Source organism: Sphaeramia orbicularis, chromosome 12 (genome assembly GCF_902148855.1).
Source record: "Sphaeramia orbicularis chromosome 12, fSphaOr1.1, whole genome shotgun sequence".
Classification (NCBI taxonomy): Eukaryota; Metazoa; Chordata; class Actinopteri; order Kurtiformes; family Apogonidae; genus Sphaeramia; species Sphaeramia orbicularis.
In genome coordinates this window covers 35,324,659-35,340,656 of record NC_043968.1, presented here as the reverse complement: position 1 = coordinate 35,340,656, position 15,998 = coordinate 35,324,659, and the positions used below count along the sequence as shown (strand labels likewise).

Genomic DNA, 15,998 nt, shown 5'->3' with positions numbered 1-15,998 from the left:
TAACATATACCTGCCCATACCATAACCCCACCGCCACCACGGGCCACTTGATTCACAACGCTGACATCAGCAAACTGCTCACCCACACGACACTATACACACTGTCATCTGCTCTGTACAGTGGAAACCGGGATTCATCTGTGAAGAGAACACCTCTCCAAAGTGCCAGACACCATCGAATGTGAGCATTTGCCCAGTCAAGTTGGTTATGACAACGAACTGCAGTCGGGTCGAGACCCTGATGAGGACAACAAGCATGCAGAGGAGCTTCCCTGAGACGGTCTCTGACAGTTTGTGCAGAAATTCTGTGGTTATCCAAACAGATTGCTGCAGCAGCTGTCCGGGTGGCTGATCTCAGATGATCTTGGAGGTGAAGATGCTGGATGTGGAGGTCCTGGGCTGGTGTGTTTACATGTGGTCTGTGGTTGTGAGGCCGGTTGGATGTACTGACAAATTCTCTGAAAGGCCTTTGGAGATGGCTTATGGTAGAGAAATGAACATTCAGTTGACAGGGAACAGCTCTGGTGGACATTCCTGCTGTCAGCATGTCAACTGCACGCTCCCACAACTTGCGACTTCTGTGGCATTATGCTGTGTGATAAAACTGCACATTTTAGAGTGGCCTTTTATTGTGGCCAGCCTAAGGCACACCTGTGCAATAATCATGCTCTCTAATCAGCATGTTGATATGCCACACCTGTGAGGTGGATGGATTCTCTCAGCAAAGGAGAAGTGCTCACTAACACAGATTTAGACAAAGCTATGAACAATATTTGAGAGAAACAGACCTTTTGTGTACATAGAAAAAATCTTAGATCTTTGAGTTTAGCTCATGAAAAATGGGAAAATGTGTGTTGTGTTTATATTTTTGTTCAGTGTGTACTGTACATGTACTGCTATGTTGCTTCAAAATTAGAGCCTGTGCAATCGAAAACTCAGTCTATAAACTATCAAAATGTTAGCCAATGCAAGTTTCCTGAAACTATGATGCATCTTAGGAGGCTCTATTTTTTTCTGTACAGCAAGATAATCCAATAAACCAAGAAATACCAGAATACCAGAAGCTGGAAACAATGGATTTTTGCTACAATTAACGATGATTGAAAGTATACCTAGTTTGATTAATTACCTAATAGAGTAAAAGACCAATTACTTCCACTCTAATGTACAATGTTTTGTCATAATCAGTGAAAACTTCATTTCCAGGCTTTGCTGTACTGCAGTGTTCTTCATGATAGACAGAAAAGCCACTTTGAGCTCCAACATTGTAAATGCACTGATTTTAATGAGTTAAGAATCAATCCACAGCACAAAGAGACCAACAAGATGTTTTACAAACCACTGGTACTTTGTTGTCAAAGGAGCTGATGGCTGAAAGGCTCTAAAACTGGAATTACCGATGTACCTAGAAGCTTCAATCATTCAGAGTTTTCTTTATAGTTTGATACTCATTTGATTCATATATATCAGCCTCTTCATTCATTATTGTATTTATTACTATCTATTACAGCATGGTTTAAAAGGTATTTTGTTTCTAATACAGCAAAAGATTTATTTAGTCATTTAGTGGCTTTCTTGCTCCAATCTACCATATTGTCCCGGCCTTTAAATACCTACTATTGGTTGTCTAGACATCCTCATGAAAGCATCTACCGGGTCTTTGGACACAAGGACAGAAAATAATATACCTTAGTATTTTACTGGTTTGATGCATCAGGACAGATCAGAATGAAAAGGAGGAGAAAAACAACCAGGGTTTTCAGAATAAATGCTCTGTATATACAAGCCTCATATGGTGTGAGTGGCTTAATTTGTCCATTAGTCAGAATTACTGGATTATGGAGGTGTGACATCCGACTATAATTGTGCAGATGATGTTTTTATTGGTTCGATTTTTGTTTAATGCACAGCAAATTCGGGGAAATGTCCAGCTTTACCGAGCTTCTTACTTTAGATTAAGAAGCACTTTAGATTATTTTGCCATTTGGCTGCAAGTTGTCCCATTCATGATCAGTCAGCTATTAGATATTTGATGAAGCTAACTTGTCTACAAATCAGTGCAGTTAAAATGGTCTTACCAGTGAAGAAGACTGAGGGTGAGTCTTCTCCTTCAAACAGCCCTACGGTCCTGGAGTCAAAGCGTAGCCATAGTCCCACAGCCAGCACTGCAGTCCCTGCCAACTGGAAAGACAACGAAGGGTTACACAGGTGAGGTTAGACTTCTGTAGTCGCATCTAATACTGTCAAAAGCCTAGATAAACATGGATTCTGTGAGGGCATTTCCAATGAAAGAGACCATTCTAGTTAGGCTGATCAAGCTAAACAAATAGGACAAATAAGTAACACCAAGATGAACAGATCACCGGTCAGTCATTTGAGGAATGCAGCCTGGTGAACACTTTAACACTCCATATGATTGTGAAAGCCAACCTGCCCAGATGAACCAGATCAGCCAGCAGCTCCTGTGTGATTTAAGAATGAAATTGTCCTATTTATGCATCAATTTCACTTCCATACATAATATCCTTTCCACATATTTAAAGTTTGATGTACAAAAAGACTAAACCTTGTAGTGAAAAAAAAAATCTGATTGTGTAAATACAATGAAAATACTCCACCAGGGAAAACTTTTTTGTCGAATAGTTTAAGCTACAACAAAATAGTTTAACCTACTGTAATGTATACATGAAACTGAAGGTGCAAGTGCACTGCAATCCATCGTCATTTGCTCCATTTACAACATTAAGCATAACAGTGATGAAAAGCAGCAATTAAATTGACTCATAAAGATTCCTTTTCTTTTTTGTCAGATTTAAAAAAGTTTATTTTTTACCTTTGCATGTTTCGGCTATGGCTCTGGGCTACACCTGTAGCCTTCCTCAGAAGGGTCACATGATGCTATTGTGACATGTCTTAACTGTTTTAGCCAGGTTTGCCAGACAACAGGGGACGACTATGCCCCTGCTGTCTGGCATCCTACGGGTAGGATAAGGTGTAATATCCCTCATCTCTGTTTATAGTCCTCGGGGCCCGTTTTCTGATCTCAATAGCCTCCACCACTGGATTAGGGAGGCCACTGAGATCAGAAAATGGGCCCAGAGGCAAGCCTGGATAAAACAGCTGACAAGACATGTCACAGTAATGTCACATGACCCTTCTGAGGAAGGTTACATGTGTAGCCAAAACATGTAAAGGTACAAAAAAAAAAATAATAATAATTTTTTTTAATCTGACAAAGAAGAAAAGGAGTCTTTATATTTTCAGTAGACAGTATGAACCTGATTGTACTAATAAAACTGACTGGTTCCTCCATTTTTAAGAAAATGCAATTTAGTCACTATACATTTTCTGCTTTTTTTGGTTTGCTTTTTTTTAAAATATGTAATTAAAAAGAAGAAAAATGGCATTAAAGCAAAGGGCTATTATTTCACTCCATATTTATCCAATTCATATACTTCATAAATTCATGGACTTTAACCAGAAGCAATTGGCTCTTCAGATTTTTAACTTATTACATCTAGGTTTCAATCTATTTTATGTCTTATTTTTACCAACGCTTTTCCTGAACATACCAGTTCAAATTATTATTATCATTATTATATTGTTTTTTTTTTTTAAGCTGGAAAAGTTACAGAGCAAAAAGAAAATACAGAATAGCAAAAACAGAGGAGTCATATTGTGTCTGTCAGTGTTTACCACACTGAAAATCCACTCAAGTGACTCAACATCTCCTCAGTAACCACAAAACATAGTTTACATCAACTCTCTGTTGACACCCAAATAACTTCCATGAAGAGCTGCAGTGTGATCCAGGGCTGTTGTGCAACCAGGATGGAAAATAAGTAGCATATGACCTGTGAGCTAACCCTGCTGTAGTCTGCTGATGACGAGTCAATGGAATGATTTTACTCAACATACAAGACCTTTTGGGCACAATACAAATAGAAAACTGAAAAAAAGCTATGAATAGAAAAAAAGTGAAGCTGTAAGATGGAGAGATACATAATGAGCTTAAAGTCACATTGAGCTGAGGATCAAGGTAACTATGTTTTATCAATTTCATTTCAGTCTTTAGTGCATCAGTTTCATAGAATAAGGATTATAGATGCTTTGAGAAATTGTCACATACTGGAAAACATCCTTTCAAATACATAAAAAAGGTAAAACATCAATAAAGATGATTTACTTTTAACACCTATCACTTCAATGCACAGAGAATCCAATATATCCTATTTATGCCTTTCACATTATTCTGTTTCATGTGCTCTATGTACTTTGTAAATTATTCATACCAAATAGAAGGGGAAGCAGAGGACATGAGTGATGTTGCTGAGTGATAAATGTGTACCGGTGTCTGACCATTAAACACTCTCAGGAGATTTGGGCTGTTTGTGTGGAGACATAAATGATCTGCTTTAAGGATTCTGGAAGAAAACAAGCCTCTCCCTCGAGGTTCACATTAGTGCTCATTAACCACAAAGGCACTCAGCAGCACCATTAGCTCAAACAAAAGACACTACTGGGCTCGGCAGCTTTTAAACCTCAACACTGCATTTGACATGGTGTGCTTCAGGTCTGTTATGGGACAACAACATTTTCACACTGAAAATCTTACAATGAGCCAACGACAAACTGCTGTTTTTAATCCGAATTAGCCCCAAAACATATCAGACTAAATATATGATAGTCACTATAGGGTCACATATACTGGAGAATGGTTTGCATAGTATCACTGTAAATGGACACAATACGAAGAAGGCTGACACTTTTCAGCAATGAAAAATACAAGATATTTGTAGACAGATGCAAACTTAATTTTCCTATGCTCATCTATCAGCAATTTAATGAGGTATTCTTCTTGTCTGTCTAGGATTATGGTGATGTTATCTGTAGACTTGCCTCTGCCTCCATTCTTAAACTCTACCCTGAGAATAATGACCAGTGACAGTTCATCTATTCATCATTGTATCTTGTATACAAAGGTTTAGTGAGAATCATTAAAACATGACTGGTTGTAATTTATTCATAAAACTCTGAACACCAACAAGTCATCATAAATTATTTACCTTTTCAAATTCATCAGTTATTGTTTGGCATGGCTACTATCAATGTCCCACATGTAATCTAAACTTGGTGAAAGTTTTAGTATTTGTGCTGCAACATAAAACAATTGTACCAAAGTGTCAGTTTAACATGGATTATAAACTATTATTGTGACTGTCTTTAACTGTTCTGTTTGTTTTATTGTGCATCTTTCAAGGTTGAATGAATAAAAATCCATTAAACAGCTTAAGGTACATGTCATTTTGAAGACTTAGGTTCCAGCAATACAGAGCTTTGTGTATAATTATACTAAGAAGTACAGTAGTTGAAATTGGTGTCATATTTATGAGATGCAACATGAATCCGGGATTATTCAAATATGCACAATAATTGCCAATATTACTATTAATACCTTATATTTCTACTACTGCATTGTTACTTTAACCACTGTTCAGTATCTTTTTGGTAAGATGGGCGTATGAATACTAGAGGTTCAACAATTAGTTTAGTAGAGGAGAAAACAATGCAACTAATCTGATTGGTTAAGTCAAATGGTCATCTATTTTTATTACCTCCGCCAAGGAGGTTATGTTTTTGCCAGGGTCTGTCTGTCTGTCTGTCTGTCTGTCTGTCTGTCCGTTAGTGTGCAACATAACTCAAAAAGTTATGGACAGATTTTGATGAAATTTTCAGGGTTTGTTGGAAATGGGATAAGGAAGAAATGATTAAATTTTGGTGGTGATCGGGGGTGGGGGGGCCCACGGGGGGGCCCATTTCCAACAAACCCTGAAAACTTCATCAAAATCTGTCCATAACTTTTTGAGTTATGTTGCACACTAACGGACACACAAACAGACAGACAAACAAACAAACAAACCCTGGCAAAAACATAACCTCCTTAGCGTGGTGGGGCCCACGGGGGGGGCCACTGATCAGCCTTGTCGGAGGTCTGCGCTCTCCGAGTGCTTCTAGTTGTAACTGTTCTTTCTCAAATTTTACAGTATGTTTCTTTTTCTTTTTTTTTTTTTTTTACATTTTATCTAAAAATATACAGTATCGTGCAATCATCTTTAGCTTTCTAAAGAATATGTGCATATGGGACTATGTGCACAGTCTTAAAAGACACAAAAAACTGAACTGAACGATTCTAAAGATTAAAGTCAGTATTTATTGTCTGCGTAGGTTCTCATTTGCCCAGGTCATCATTCTTCTTGGTTCAGCTGGACTGGTTTAGCTCTTTTGAAAATGCTTCAGTCTCTTGCATGAGAGACAAAACATTTTCTAAAGAGCTAAACCAGTCCAGCTGAACCAAGAAGAACTACCAAGAAGTCAGTATTTATTGTGAGCCCTGACCCCATGACAAGAGGCAGCATAAACAGAAACATCTGACATGTATCGAATGAAACCCAGAATAAAACATCAGAAATTTAATGCAAAAAATCTAAAAACAATAATATAACACAGTATGATATATAACTAGAAGCACTCGGAGAGCGCAGACCTCCGCCAAGGCTGATCAGTGGCCCCCCCCATGGGCCCCCCCACCCCCGATCACCACCAAAATTTAATCATTTCTTCCTAATCCCATTTCCAACAAACCCTGAAAATTTCATCCAAATCTGTCCATAACTTTTTGAGTTATGTTGCACACTAACGGACAGACAAACAAACAAACAAACAAACAAACAAACAAACAAACAAACCCTGGCAAAAACATAACCTCCTTGGCGGAGGTAAATATTCATAACTATAAATACTGTCTGAACAAAACAGCAAAAGGCATGTTAAGTGCAACATGAGGTCACACTAAATACTATCACTTTGGTTTAATAGAAGCTGTTTTTTTTCCCTGAAACTTTTGTTTTTACTGCTGTACAGACTTCATATCTTAATTCAGAGACTAAAAAATGCATGTGTGGTCATTAGAACTTTACTAAACCAACAAACCTAATGTTGGACTCTGACTTTTTTACAGTACTGTACATCTAAACTGAAGCTGGAGTAAAACTAGTGAGCATGACATGTGGATCGTGGGAAATGTAGTTTTAATCACCACAAACAGGAACAAAGTGGAGCTGGAGCCTGATTTGTTTCCAGTGATCAAACAGCCTGAGCCCGGTGAACACCTTATGAGATCAATGAACCAAACACTTCTGAGATGGTCCTTCAGTTAGACAATCATCATCTCATTTATCCACCCGGGGCTGTCTGAGCAATCATTACCCACACAGTGAAACTGTCAAAACAGTCATTAAGCTTGTATAGTGTATCCTGTAACAACAGGTAATCGCAGTAATGACAGCTGGCAGTGCAGACATGTAAGAGGAAATCTCTGCATGAAACAAGTCAGTTTGAGGCGATATACTCAGTTTTTCATAAAAGCATCAGTCTTGCATCTTTAGTCAGACATGATAACATAGAAGAAATGACGTCTACTGGTGTGATGGGAAAAGATGTGATAGGATATACATGCAGCATCACAAACTGTTCAGAGGAAGAGTTAAAAGGTGAATTCAGTAACACAGTGAGAAACAAACTGAAGCAACAGACCAGCCAGTTATAAAAGCTTATTCTTTTACATTAACCTTGAAATCACAGTGACTAAGAACAGAAAAATATTCAACACGACTTCAACAACTTGACTTAAAAACAAAAGGCTTAACAAGAGTTTTCTGATTTTTTTTTTTTTTTTCAGAAATTGTTTGTTATTGATAGTATAATGCATGATATCATTATTATTTGACCATTAAAGCCTTAGGGACTTTCATTTCACATAAGACCCTGTAGTTTGATGTACCTAAAAGGGAGCACATTTAGTTGAGCATATGGATATTGAATTTACCAATGGTTCAAAGGGTCATTAGCGCTCTTTTTTTTTTTTCATTAAACTATTTCTTTTTCCTATTTTTGTTTTAAAAAGTTTTGACTGAAAAGTGTGAGTACAGCTTTTAACAGTACAAGGTCTTTCTTGTCAGAAGGGAATATATTTAGTTTACATTTATGAAAACATAAATAAAAGTCGCTGGAATTAAATATGTGGCATTAGCACTTACTGTGTTTACACTGGGCCCAGTATTTCACTAATAGTATGAGTAAGAGCAGAATAAAAGTCCAATCAGTAAGATAATTTTAGTCATGAAAACATTTGACGTAATCACTTCTCTTTTGGGATCATACTTGATGCATGTGGGGTTAACCATAGGTCACATGATGAGTTGTGGGAGAGACAGAAAAACTGGTTGGCTTGTTTATTTTATCTTATTGTATTTACAGACTTTCAAAGACTTGAGGGCTGCTGAAAACATATGATGTATAGAAAAAACCAAAAAAAAACCAAACACATTTTCTCAGAGTATGTTTTGGCTCTTGTTGGTTATCTGAATAATGAAAAGCTAGCAAACTACTATCTCTTCTGCTATATGTCATTCAGAGACAATTAAATTACTTTGTGGATTTAAAACCTTTAAGCATGTAACTATAATCAGTTAAGCTCTACTTCTAAGAAATAAAAAACTATTCAATGAAATTCTATTTTTAATAAAAGATAAAACAATCTGACAATATATTGCCAACAAATGAAAGCCAGTATCAACTTAGAGACTCCACCACATTTAAACCAGTTTGGGGTACTTGCAGAACAACAAATAACTAATATTTTCCTTTTTCTGAGATATTTTTAGATAATGGGATGACAGGAACACCACATGTTTTAACCTCAGGCCAAGTATTGTTTTGTCCCAACAGTATGTATTAACTTTTTCCAGTAACACAGTTCCCTAATGACATCACGTGTCTCTGCACAGGTGAAGATACTTATCTAATCCTTCTCTAGTTTTCACATGGTCAATACTTTTTCCAGGCCAAAAAGGCTTTTTAATATGGCAACATATTCTTAAATGCTGATTAATTGTTAACAAGTGAGGATAAAATGTTTTAGATGTTCTTTTTTGGCTCATCTGAAGTTGGTATAAGTTACAAAAATTTCTCCTTCAAATGTATTAAGTCACAACTGAACTCAAACAACAACTCTCCTCTCAATTCAATCAAACATTCAGAAAAAAAAAAAGAATTTCAAGACCATTTTCACCACTCTTTCAGCCCTTTTCTTACGTAATCACTGAAGCCAAACAAAGGTCAGGTAATCAGGTAAATCAGGTAAATCTCATGCATCAACCACAGCAAACGCAACATACCCAGAAGAGAAAGTTGAACACAAACACCAGGTATTTGACACACTGCAGTCCTCCCATGGCTCAGAGTTTTAGATTTAGACGCTTTTATGAAGAGTTTCCAAATGTAGGTGTCCACTGTTCAGCAGGTAAACTGTCTTCAATGGCACAGTGACAGTGGAAAAAAAAGCAGTAGATTGAAAGGACTGATGTAGCTGAGGATTTTTGTGAACCACACCCTTGCGTTGCTCACCTGGGTATACTTAGAAAGTCGGGGGGGGGAGGGACTGAGTAAAGAAAGGAAGAGGGGGAGGGGACAGGAAGAAGCGGCCCAAAAAAAAAAAAAAAAGCAGAGGTCTGCTTTTGTGGACCACTCACACAGCAGGTGAATGGAATTAACAAGCAGGTCATGGTGTGATCGTGGAAAAGTCGATGTGCGATGAAATGAGGAAATCAACTTGAAAGTGCAAATACTTATGAATAATACATCTTAAATTATCACATTTTGAACTGTAGTGTTACTGTAGTTTAATAAAGGCCGTTACCATTTATCAGTTCAATTTATTACAGTTAATTTATTTACTTGGGTCGTTCTCTGTGAATTGTATTATATTACTGTAAATATCTTTTTTTTTTTTTAACACCTTGTCTCCTCCTTGTTCTGAGTATTTACATTCTGTCTTCTCTTTGTTCTATGTATGCTAAAACAAATAATTTCCCATCCTGCTCTCTTTGGCTTTTTGACACTCTTGCAATGTTGACATTTTGCTTATGTTGTTATATTTTAACTTGTTTTACTTATTTGATTTTATTGTCTCTTGATACTTTGATTAATTTCATTGGCTGTGCTTTTAGTCTTCCGTACAGCACTTTGGCCCACTGTGGCTGTTTTTAAAGTGCTTTATAAATAAAGCTGGATTGGATTGGATCCTGGATTTAATAAAGTATTTCTGATTCTGATGAATCTTTGCAAAATATCCACTGTTTTCTGATTTCTCCTTCCATCAGTTATAAGATCTGAAACATCTACAGAAATTTCCACCAGTGTCTGTATCAACTAATCTCCCAATCTGGTGAATCTGTAAAATGTCAGGGTAATAATAAAACTGTCCATCATTTGTTTAAAAAAAAAAAAAAAAAAAAGTTTCAATATTACATCTGTTTTGTCTGAGCAGGATTTATTCACATGTTGAATATAAACTGTCACTGGCATTGAATTCTGCCTGTAGCTTTATTCTATCTTGACAAATAATTAGTCCCTCAAACTAGAAGATGTGAATAGTTATGTAAAATGCCAAACTTTATGCAAAATATGAATCTAGGTTTTCAGAAAGCATGTGAGAAAAAAGAAACAGATTCTAGAAAGACAGAAAAAAATAATTAGATCCATGTTTCATCTGATAAATCATCGAAACCTTGACATAAAAGCAGAAAATAGGGTGAAGAAGAGAAGTGAAGCTTCACAGGTGGATTCCCACAGACCTCCTGGGACTGTTTGCTGAGGTAACTTGAGCTTCTCCTCTGTCCCAGTAGATCCAACAAAACCAACAACACCAGCTTTGTTTCTGAACCTCCTTCAGTTCTCACTCCCTTCTCTTCTCTCCTCTTTCCTTCCTTTCTTCCTTTCTCTCCTCTTCCATCATAAATGTCCTGATAATCAAAACACTCCAGTCTGTGTCATTTCTGTGTGTCTGCAGACTGGATTTTTGTGTTATCGCTACTTTTAATTAATAAAATTAGACAAAAAGAGGAATGGACATGGACAATGGTTGGTAACTTGGAAGAACGTGGGGGATCCTTTTTGTTAAATTAGAAACTTGAGAAACAAAAGCTTAAAAAGAGAAAAATGACTTAATACACAAAATCATCAGAATTTAATGGTAATCTGAGCTCATTAGTGCCCCCTATTGAAAAACTTACAAAGTACAACACTTCAAAATCCAAAATCAAAACAATTATATCCTAAAAATGTTCAACCTCAAAATATACAAGAATAAAATGAAAAAAAAAACAAAAAACAACAACAACACAAAACTAAAACATGTTGTGTTTACCTTAAAATTTAACTGAAACAAAAAAAAAATCCCTAAAACAAAAGAAAATGCATATCTTGGTACTAATGATTACTGTGAAAAACATAGGTATAATTTTAGCAGAAAAGGTTATAATAAATCCAAAACAGTTGCACATTATCATATTTGACTAATGTAGCCTTGTCAGACCCCATGACATGTCCCAGGACAATTTGATCGAATGTGGCATTTCCTTGTGCAAGTATCATCTAATTAAAAAAAACAACAGCAGAAAGCTGCACTGATTAGACTCCCAGACAGACAGACTGATGACATGTGACTATAATGCACTGATGCTGCATGAACGGCTTAAAAAACAACAACAGTCAACTTATTACAAAGATGTCAGATCCAGAAAAATCCAGCTCTGTCATAGTTTAAATGGGAAATAATAATAATAAAGCTGGAAAAAGTGGATTGTGTGTGAGAAGTGAACAAATTGCATAAAATACCAGGGAATAATTTGAACTTTTACCTTTAATTCAATTACACCTGGATGAGACGTGAATGAATGAATGAATGAATGAATGAATGAATGAGAAATAACAAACCAAAAAGGTCAAAATCAAATGAGTATATTCTGGTTTCTTTCTTTTTGACTTAGTAAAATAAGGCAAAATAAGTCTTAAATTCAGCCTAAACCCTTTCGGTTAGGGTTAGAAAAATGGATATGTTCTTTTTGTTTGTTGTTTAAAGTAATTAATGACCGAATAAACAACTACTTCTACTAAACTTAATAAGTTTGGATTGTGATCGAACACAACATTCGGGGATGACAGGTTGAGTTATGGGAAAAGTTTTACATTTACAAACTATCCTTTCACAATAAATAGGAATAACCCAAACAACCTGAAATTTCTTAAGAAAAATAAGTGAAATTTTAACATTATGCCTCAACCTATCATTTACATGTGCATAACAGATTGCAGTGGATCTACAAAGGCACTAAACATGTAGTACCAGGCAGAATATTGTTAAAATTTTAGACCTTCGGATTTAGAGTTGCCATTATTGATTGTTCTATTATTTCACTGGTCCGACCCACTTGAAATCAAATTGGGCTAAAATGAGTTTGACCCCTCTGACTGTTAATACATTCTGTAGTGCAGGGGTATCTAATCCTGGTCCTTGAGAGGTACTATCCTGCATGTTTTAGACGTTTCCCTCTTCCAGAACATCTGATGGTCGTTATGAGGCTTCTGCAGAGCTTGATGATAGGCTTATCATTTGAATCAGGTGTGTTGGAAGAGGGATACATCTAAAACATGCAGGATAGTAGCTCTTGAGGACCAGGATTGGACACCCCTGCTGTAGTGGCTTTACCTTTAGCTACTACTATGGTGTGGAAGAGTTCAACCTGTTGTATTTTTTGAATGAATGTCAGGATGGTTTTCTTTGTCTTTGAATATGCCAATCCATTTATTGCGTTCATTGTGTTCATTATAGGTCACAATCGTTGTTCTATATACTCTCTATAAATAAACAAAATAGGCTCCTTAATATAAAACACACTGAAAAACGCAGACTAACTTAATTTAAGCTGTGGCTCATGGTCACAAAAATTGTTTGGGGCTGTCCACAAACACACACCACCCACCTCACACAGAAGGTATATGTAACCTCAGGGGCGTAGAATTGCGTAGGGACACTAGGGGCACGTCCCCACCAATATCCAGCCACTACTGTGTTGTCCCTATCAATCCAACCGTCGTCCGTAGTGTTTAGTCAGTGATTATGGCACACAAAGGGTTAACAGTTGGTCTCTGTTAGAAGTCCCGCCTCTAACGTAAATATAGCTCTCCGATTGGCTCTTTGGTTTTGCTAACGTACATGTGATTGGCCGTCACGCTGTCACTCCATCTACTTGTAAAAGGAACCTGCTAGTTGGACCGCTAACGTAAGTTGTCAATATGTTTGGCATTTGTTCTTTTCTGAGTCACATTAGCTAGACGGATTTGAATATCAGTGATGTCATTTACATGTACATTTGTACATGTGTTTGTTTGCGTGCGTGCGCGCGCCTGTGCGTATGTGCTCGGTAATTAGGATTTGAAGAATGTCAAAGAAGAGAAAACTGATCATAAGACACTTCTTTAGGAGTCAAAGTGTAAGTTAGTTAAAGGGTATAGAACTGTAGAGGCTCAACACAGATATTGAATAAAAGACACTATTTAATACCAAACAGATACACTTTTTAAAAGTTATTTTACTTATTATTCATTCATTCATTATCTGAACCCGCTTTATCCTCACTAGGGTCACGGGGGTTGCTTGGAGCCTATCCCAGCTACATAGGGGCGAAGGCGGGGTACACCCTGGACAAGTCGCCAGTTCATCGCAGGGCTGAACATATAGAGACAAACAATCACTCTCACACCTATGGGCAATTTAAATTAATCAATTAACCTATCAGTGCATGTCTTTGGATGGTGGGAGGAAGCCGGAGTACCCGGAGAGAACACATGCAGACACGGGGAGAACATGTAAACTCCACACAGAAAGGTCCCACCCCCCGTTGACTGGTGTTGGAATCGAACCCAGGACCTTCTTGCTGTGAGGCACGAGTGCTAACCACTGCACCACCGTGTCATCCATTTAACTTATTATTTTCATGTATTTCTATGGAAGAGAGCAACTGTTTAAAAAACACAAAGCAATTTTGTGGGGAAAATACAATAAAACCTCAGATTCTAGATGTGATTTTATCCATATTTTTGGGGAATAAATTACATGTAGTAATTGAAAGTAAAAGCCTTTTTTTGCTCAGGCAATAACTGTACCATCAAACTCTATGATCGTATCTCTAATCTGATTAAATGTCATGTATCAACATATTTAGGTCAGGTGACAGACAGTAGAGAGGAGGAAGGGGGTACAGGAGGAGAGGCTGTAAATTCACAGGTGAGGTTAAAAAATAATGGATATGTTCATCATGAGAACAACATTGCAGAGTGCATTAAATTCTTGTATTGTCTTTAGATATTCAGATATGCATTATAAACATGTCAATTACTGAATTTTTTTTCTGACTATGATTGTTTGCTCGTTTGATCAGCTCTACATGACGTGAAATTATGATCGCAAATGCAAAAAAACATCAACTTTGAGGAGTACTGCCTTGGAGCACTTTTGTGTCCCCACCAATGTCAAAATCAAACCTACTCCCTTGTGTAACCTTGCAACACCCATACCAACACCTGTGATGAACTGCACATGTGGTGATCATCACAGCCACACCCACTTAACAACTATTAAATTAAGGTCAAAACAAAAAAGTGGAATAAACAAACAAAAATGTATTTTGGCTCCAACACATTCAGTGTACTTTTTGCACTTTCTAACTAACCCTAACAGTCCAGATTGGAACCTTTGGCGGACAAGTTTTGGCCCGCGTACCATATGTTTAAACACCCCCGGATTAAAGCATCCCGATCCCCACAGTATTTTAACAGATGTAGTCTCAGACACATTCAACTCTGTTGTTTGTTCAGCCTGATCACATGCGTTTAGGGAAGGACATGTTATAGTCAGGGTTTTTGGATGTTAGTGTGTCTTACCCAGAAGACGAAGTTAAAGATGAAGAGGGCATATTTGACGCACAGCTCCCAGCTGCTCAGAGCCGTCATCCCTGCTCTGTGTCCTCTGGACCACGGACAAAACGGTCTGGTGTGTAGGGTTCTCTACCCTCTGTCTGACGGGCTGGAGTCCGGTGGGGCGTTCGGGACTGGTCGGGACTCGTCGTGACTCGTCGTGAGAGCGCGTGCAGCAGTCCAGTCTGTGTCCACGCGCCTGAGCCTGTTGGAAGAAACAGTGAAATGCTGAACACCCACAGACACAGAAGCACTTTTAAAGGGATTCCTCTCCTTCTCTCTCACTTTTCTGCGCTTCTATTGTTCTCTATTTGTACAGATAAACACAACCTTAGATTAAAAAAAAAAGTCCATATTATTTACTTTGAAGAAATAAATGCTCGTGGCAGTGGTACCTGATTCAGTGGTAGTATTCAGATCTTTTTCTGACATCAGGAATTCTGCACAGGAAGCTGAAAAATAATGGAGCAGGTAAATATAGTCCCATATCATTTGAAAAGCAACTAAAATTTAGTGTTGGCTCATTTATTAAAGTCTATTATTTCTCACCCAGAAAAACTGATTATAAGGGTCCAGTTCATTTTTACTCCTTTTACTGATAAATTCCTTTCAGTGATTAAACTTTTTTTTTTTTTTTTTTTAAACTTTGTATTCAATTCAGTGTAAAACATTTCAGAGAAAGGACCAGGGATGATAACAGCCTTTGAAAAAGTATTACCAATGTACCTCTGGTAAAAGTATGCTGCAGAAATATTGTACCGTATTATTGTAGGATACTAGCGGTATTGTGCCCGTGGTGCCATTGTATGATAGCATGAGAGGCTAAAATTGCCCAGCATACCTCACAACATTTGAATACGGACATAAAATTGTGCCTAGTAGATAGTCTGGTAATGTTTCTATTCATTTGGCGAGTTTGGCAGCGATCGGGCCTGTGAAGGCTGAGGAAAATCCGTACAAACGCCCTCCTGTGCTGCAACATCGATCGATCGGACACAGAACGTGCATTATATAGTAGGATATTATTAAAGTAACAATTAATCAATGATTTCATCAATGTGCTAGAAAGTAATCAAGCTCTGATCAAGGCTAGTTTTTCAGTCTATTAAAATACATCATATCCT

General features: G+C 37.3%; 1 protein-coding gene across 2 annotated transcripts in view; it reads right to left on the bottom strand.

Annotated features, from left to right (window-relative positions):
• Nucleotides 1-15,081, bottom strand: part of LOC115429379 (CD9 antigen) — a 23,913-nt gene extending 8,832 nt beyond the window's left edge. Inside the window, exons 1-2 of one of the 2 annotated variants that reach the window (XM_030148750.1) lie at nt 14,842-15,081; nt 2,079-2,181 (exon numbers count right to left, since the gene is read on the bottom strand). In XM_030148750.1, the coding sequence (XP_030004610.1) occupies nt 2,079-2,181; nt 14,842-14,910 (172 nt within the window). In that variant the 5' untranslated portion in view covers nt 14,911-15,081. Of the gene's footprint in view, nt 1-2,078; nt 2,182-9,236; nt 9,459-14,841 lie in introns of those variants that run through there. The other variant, XM_030148751.1, reaches the window with a different exon arrangement.
• Nucleotides 15,082-15,998: the final 917 nt, after the last annotated feature.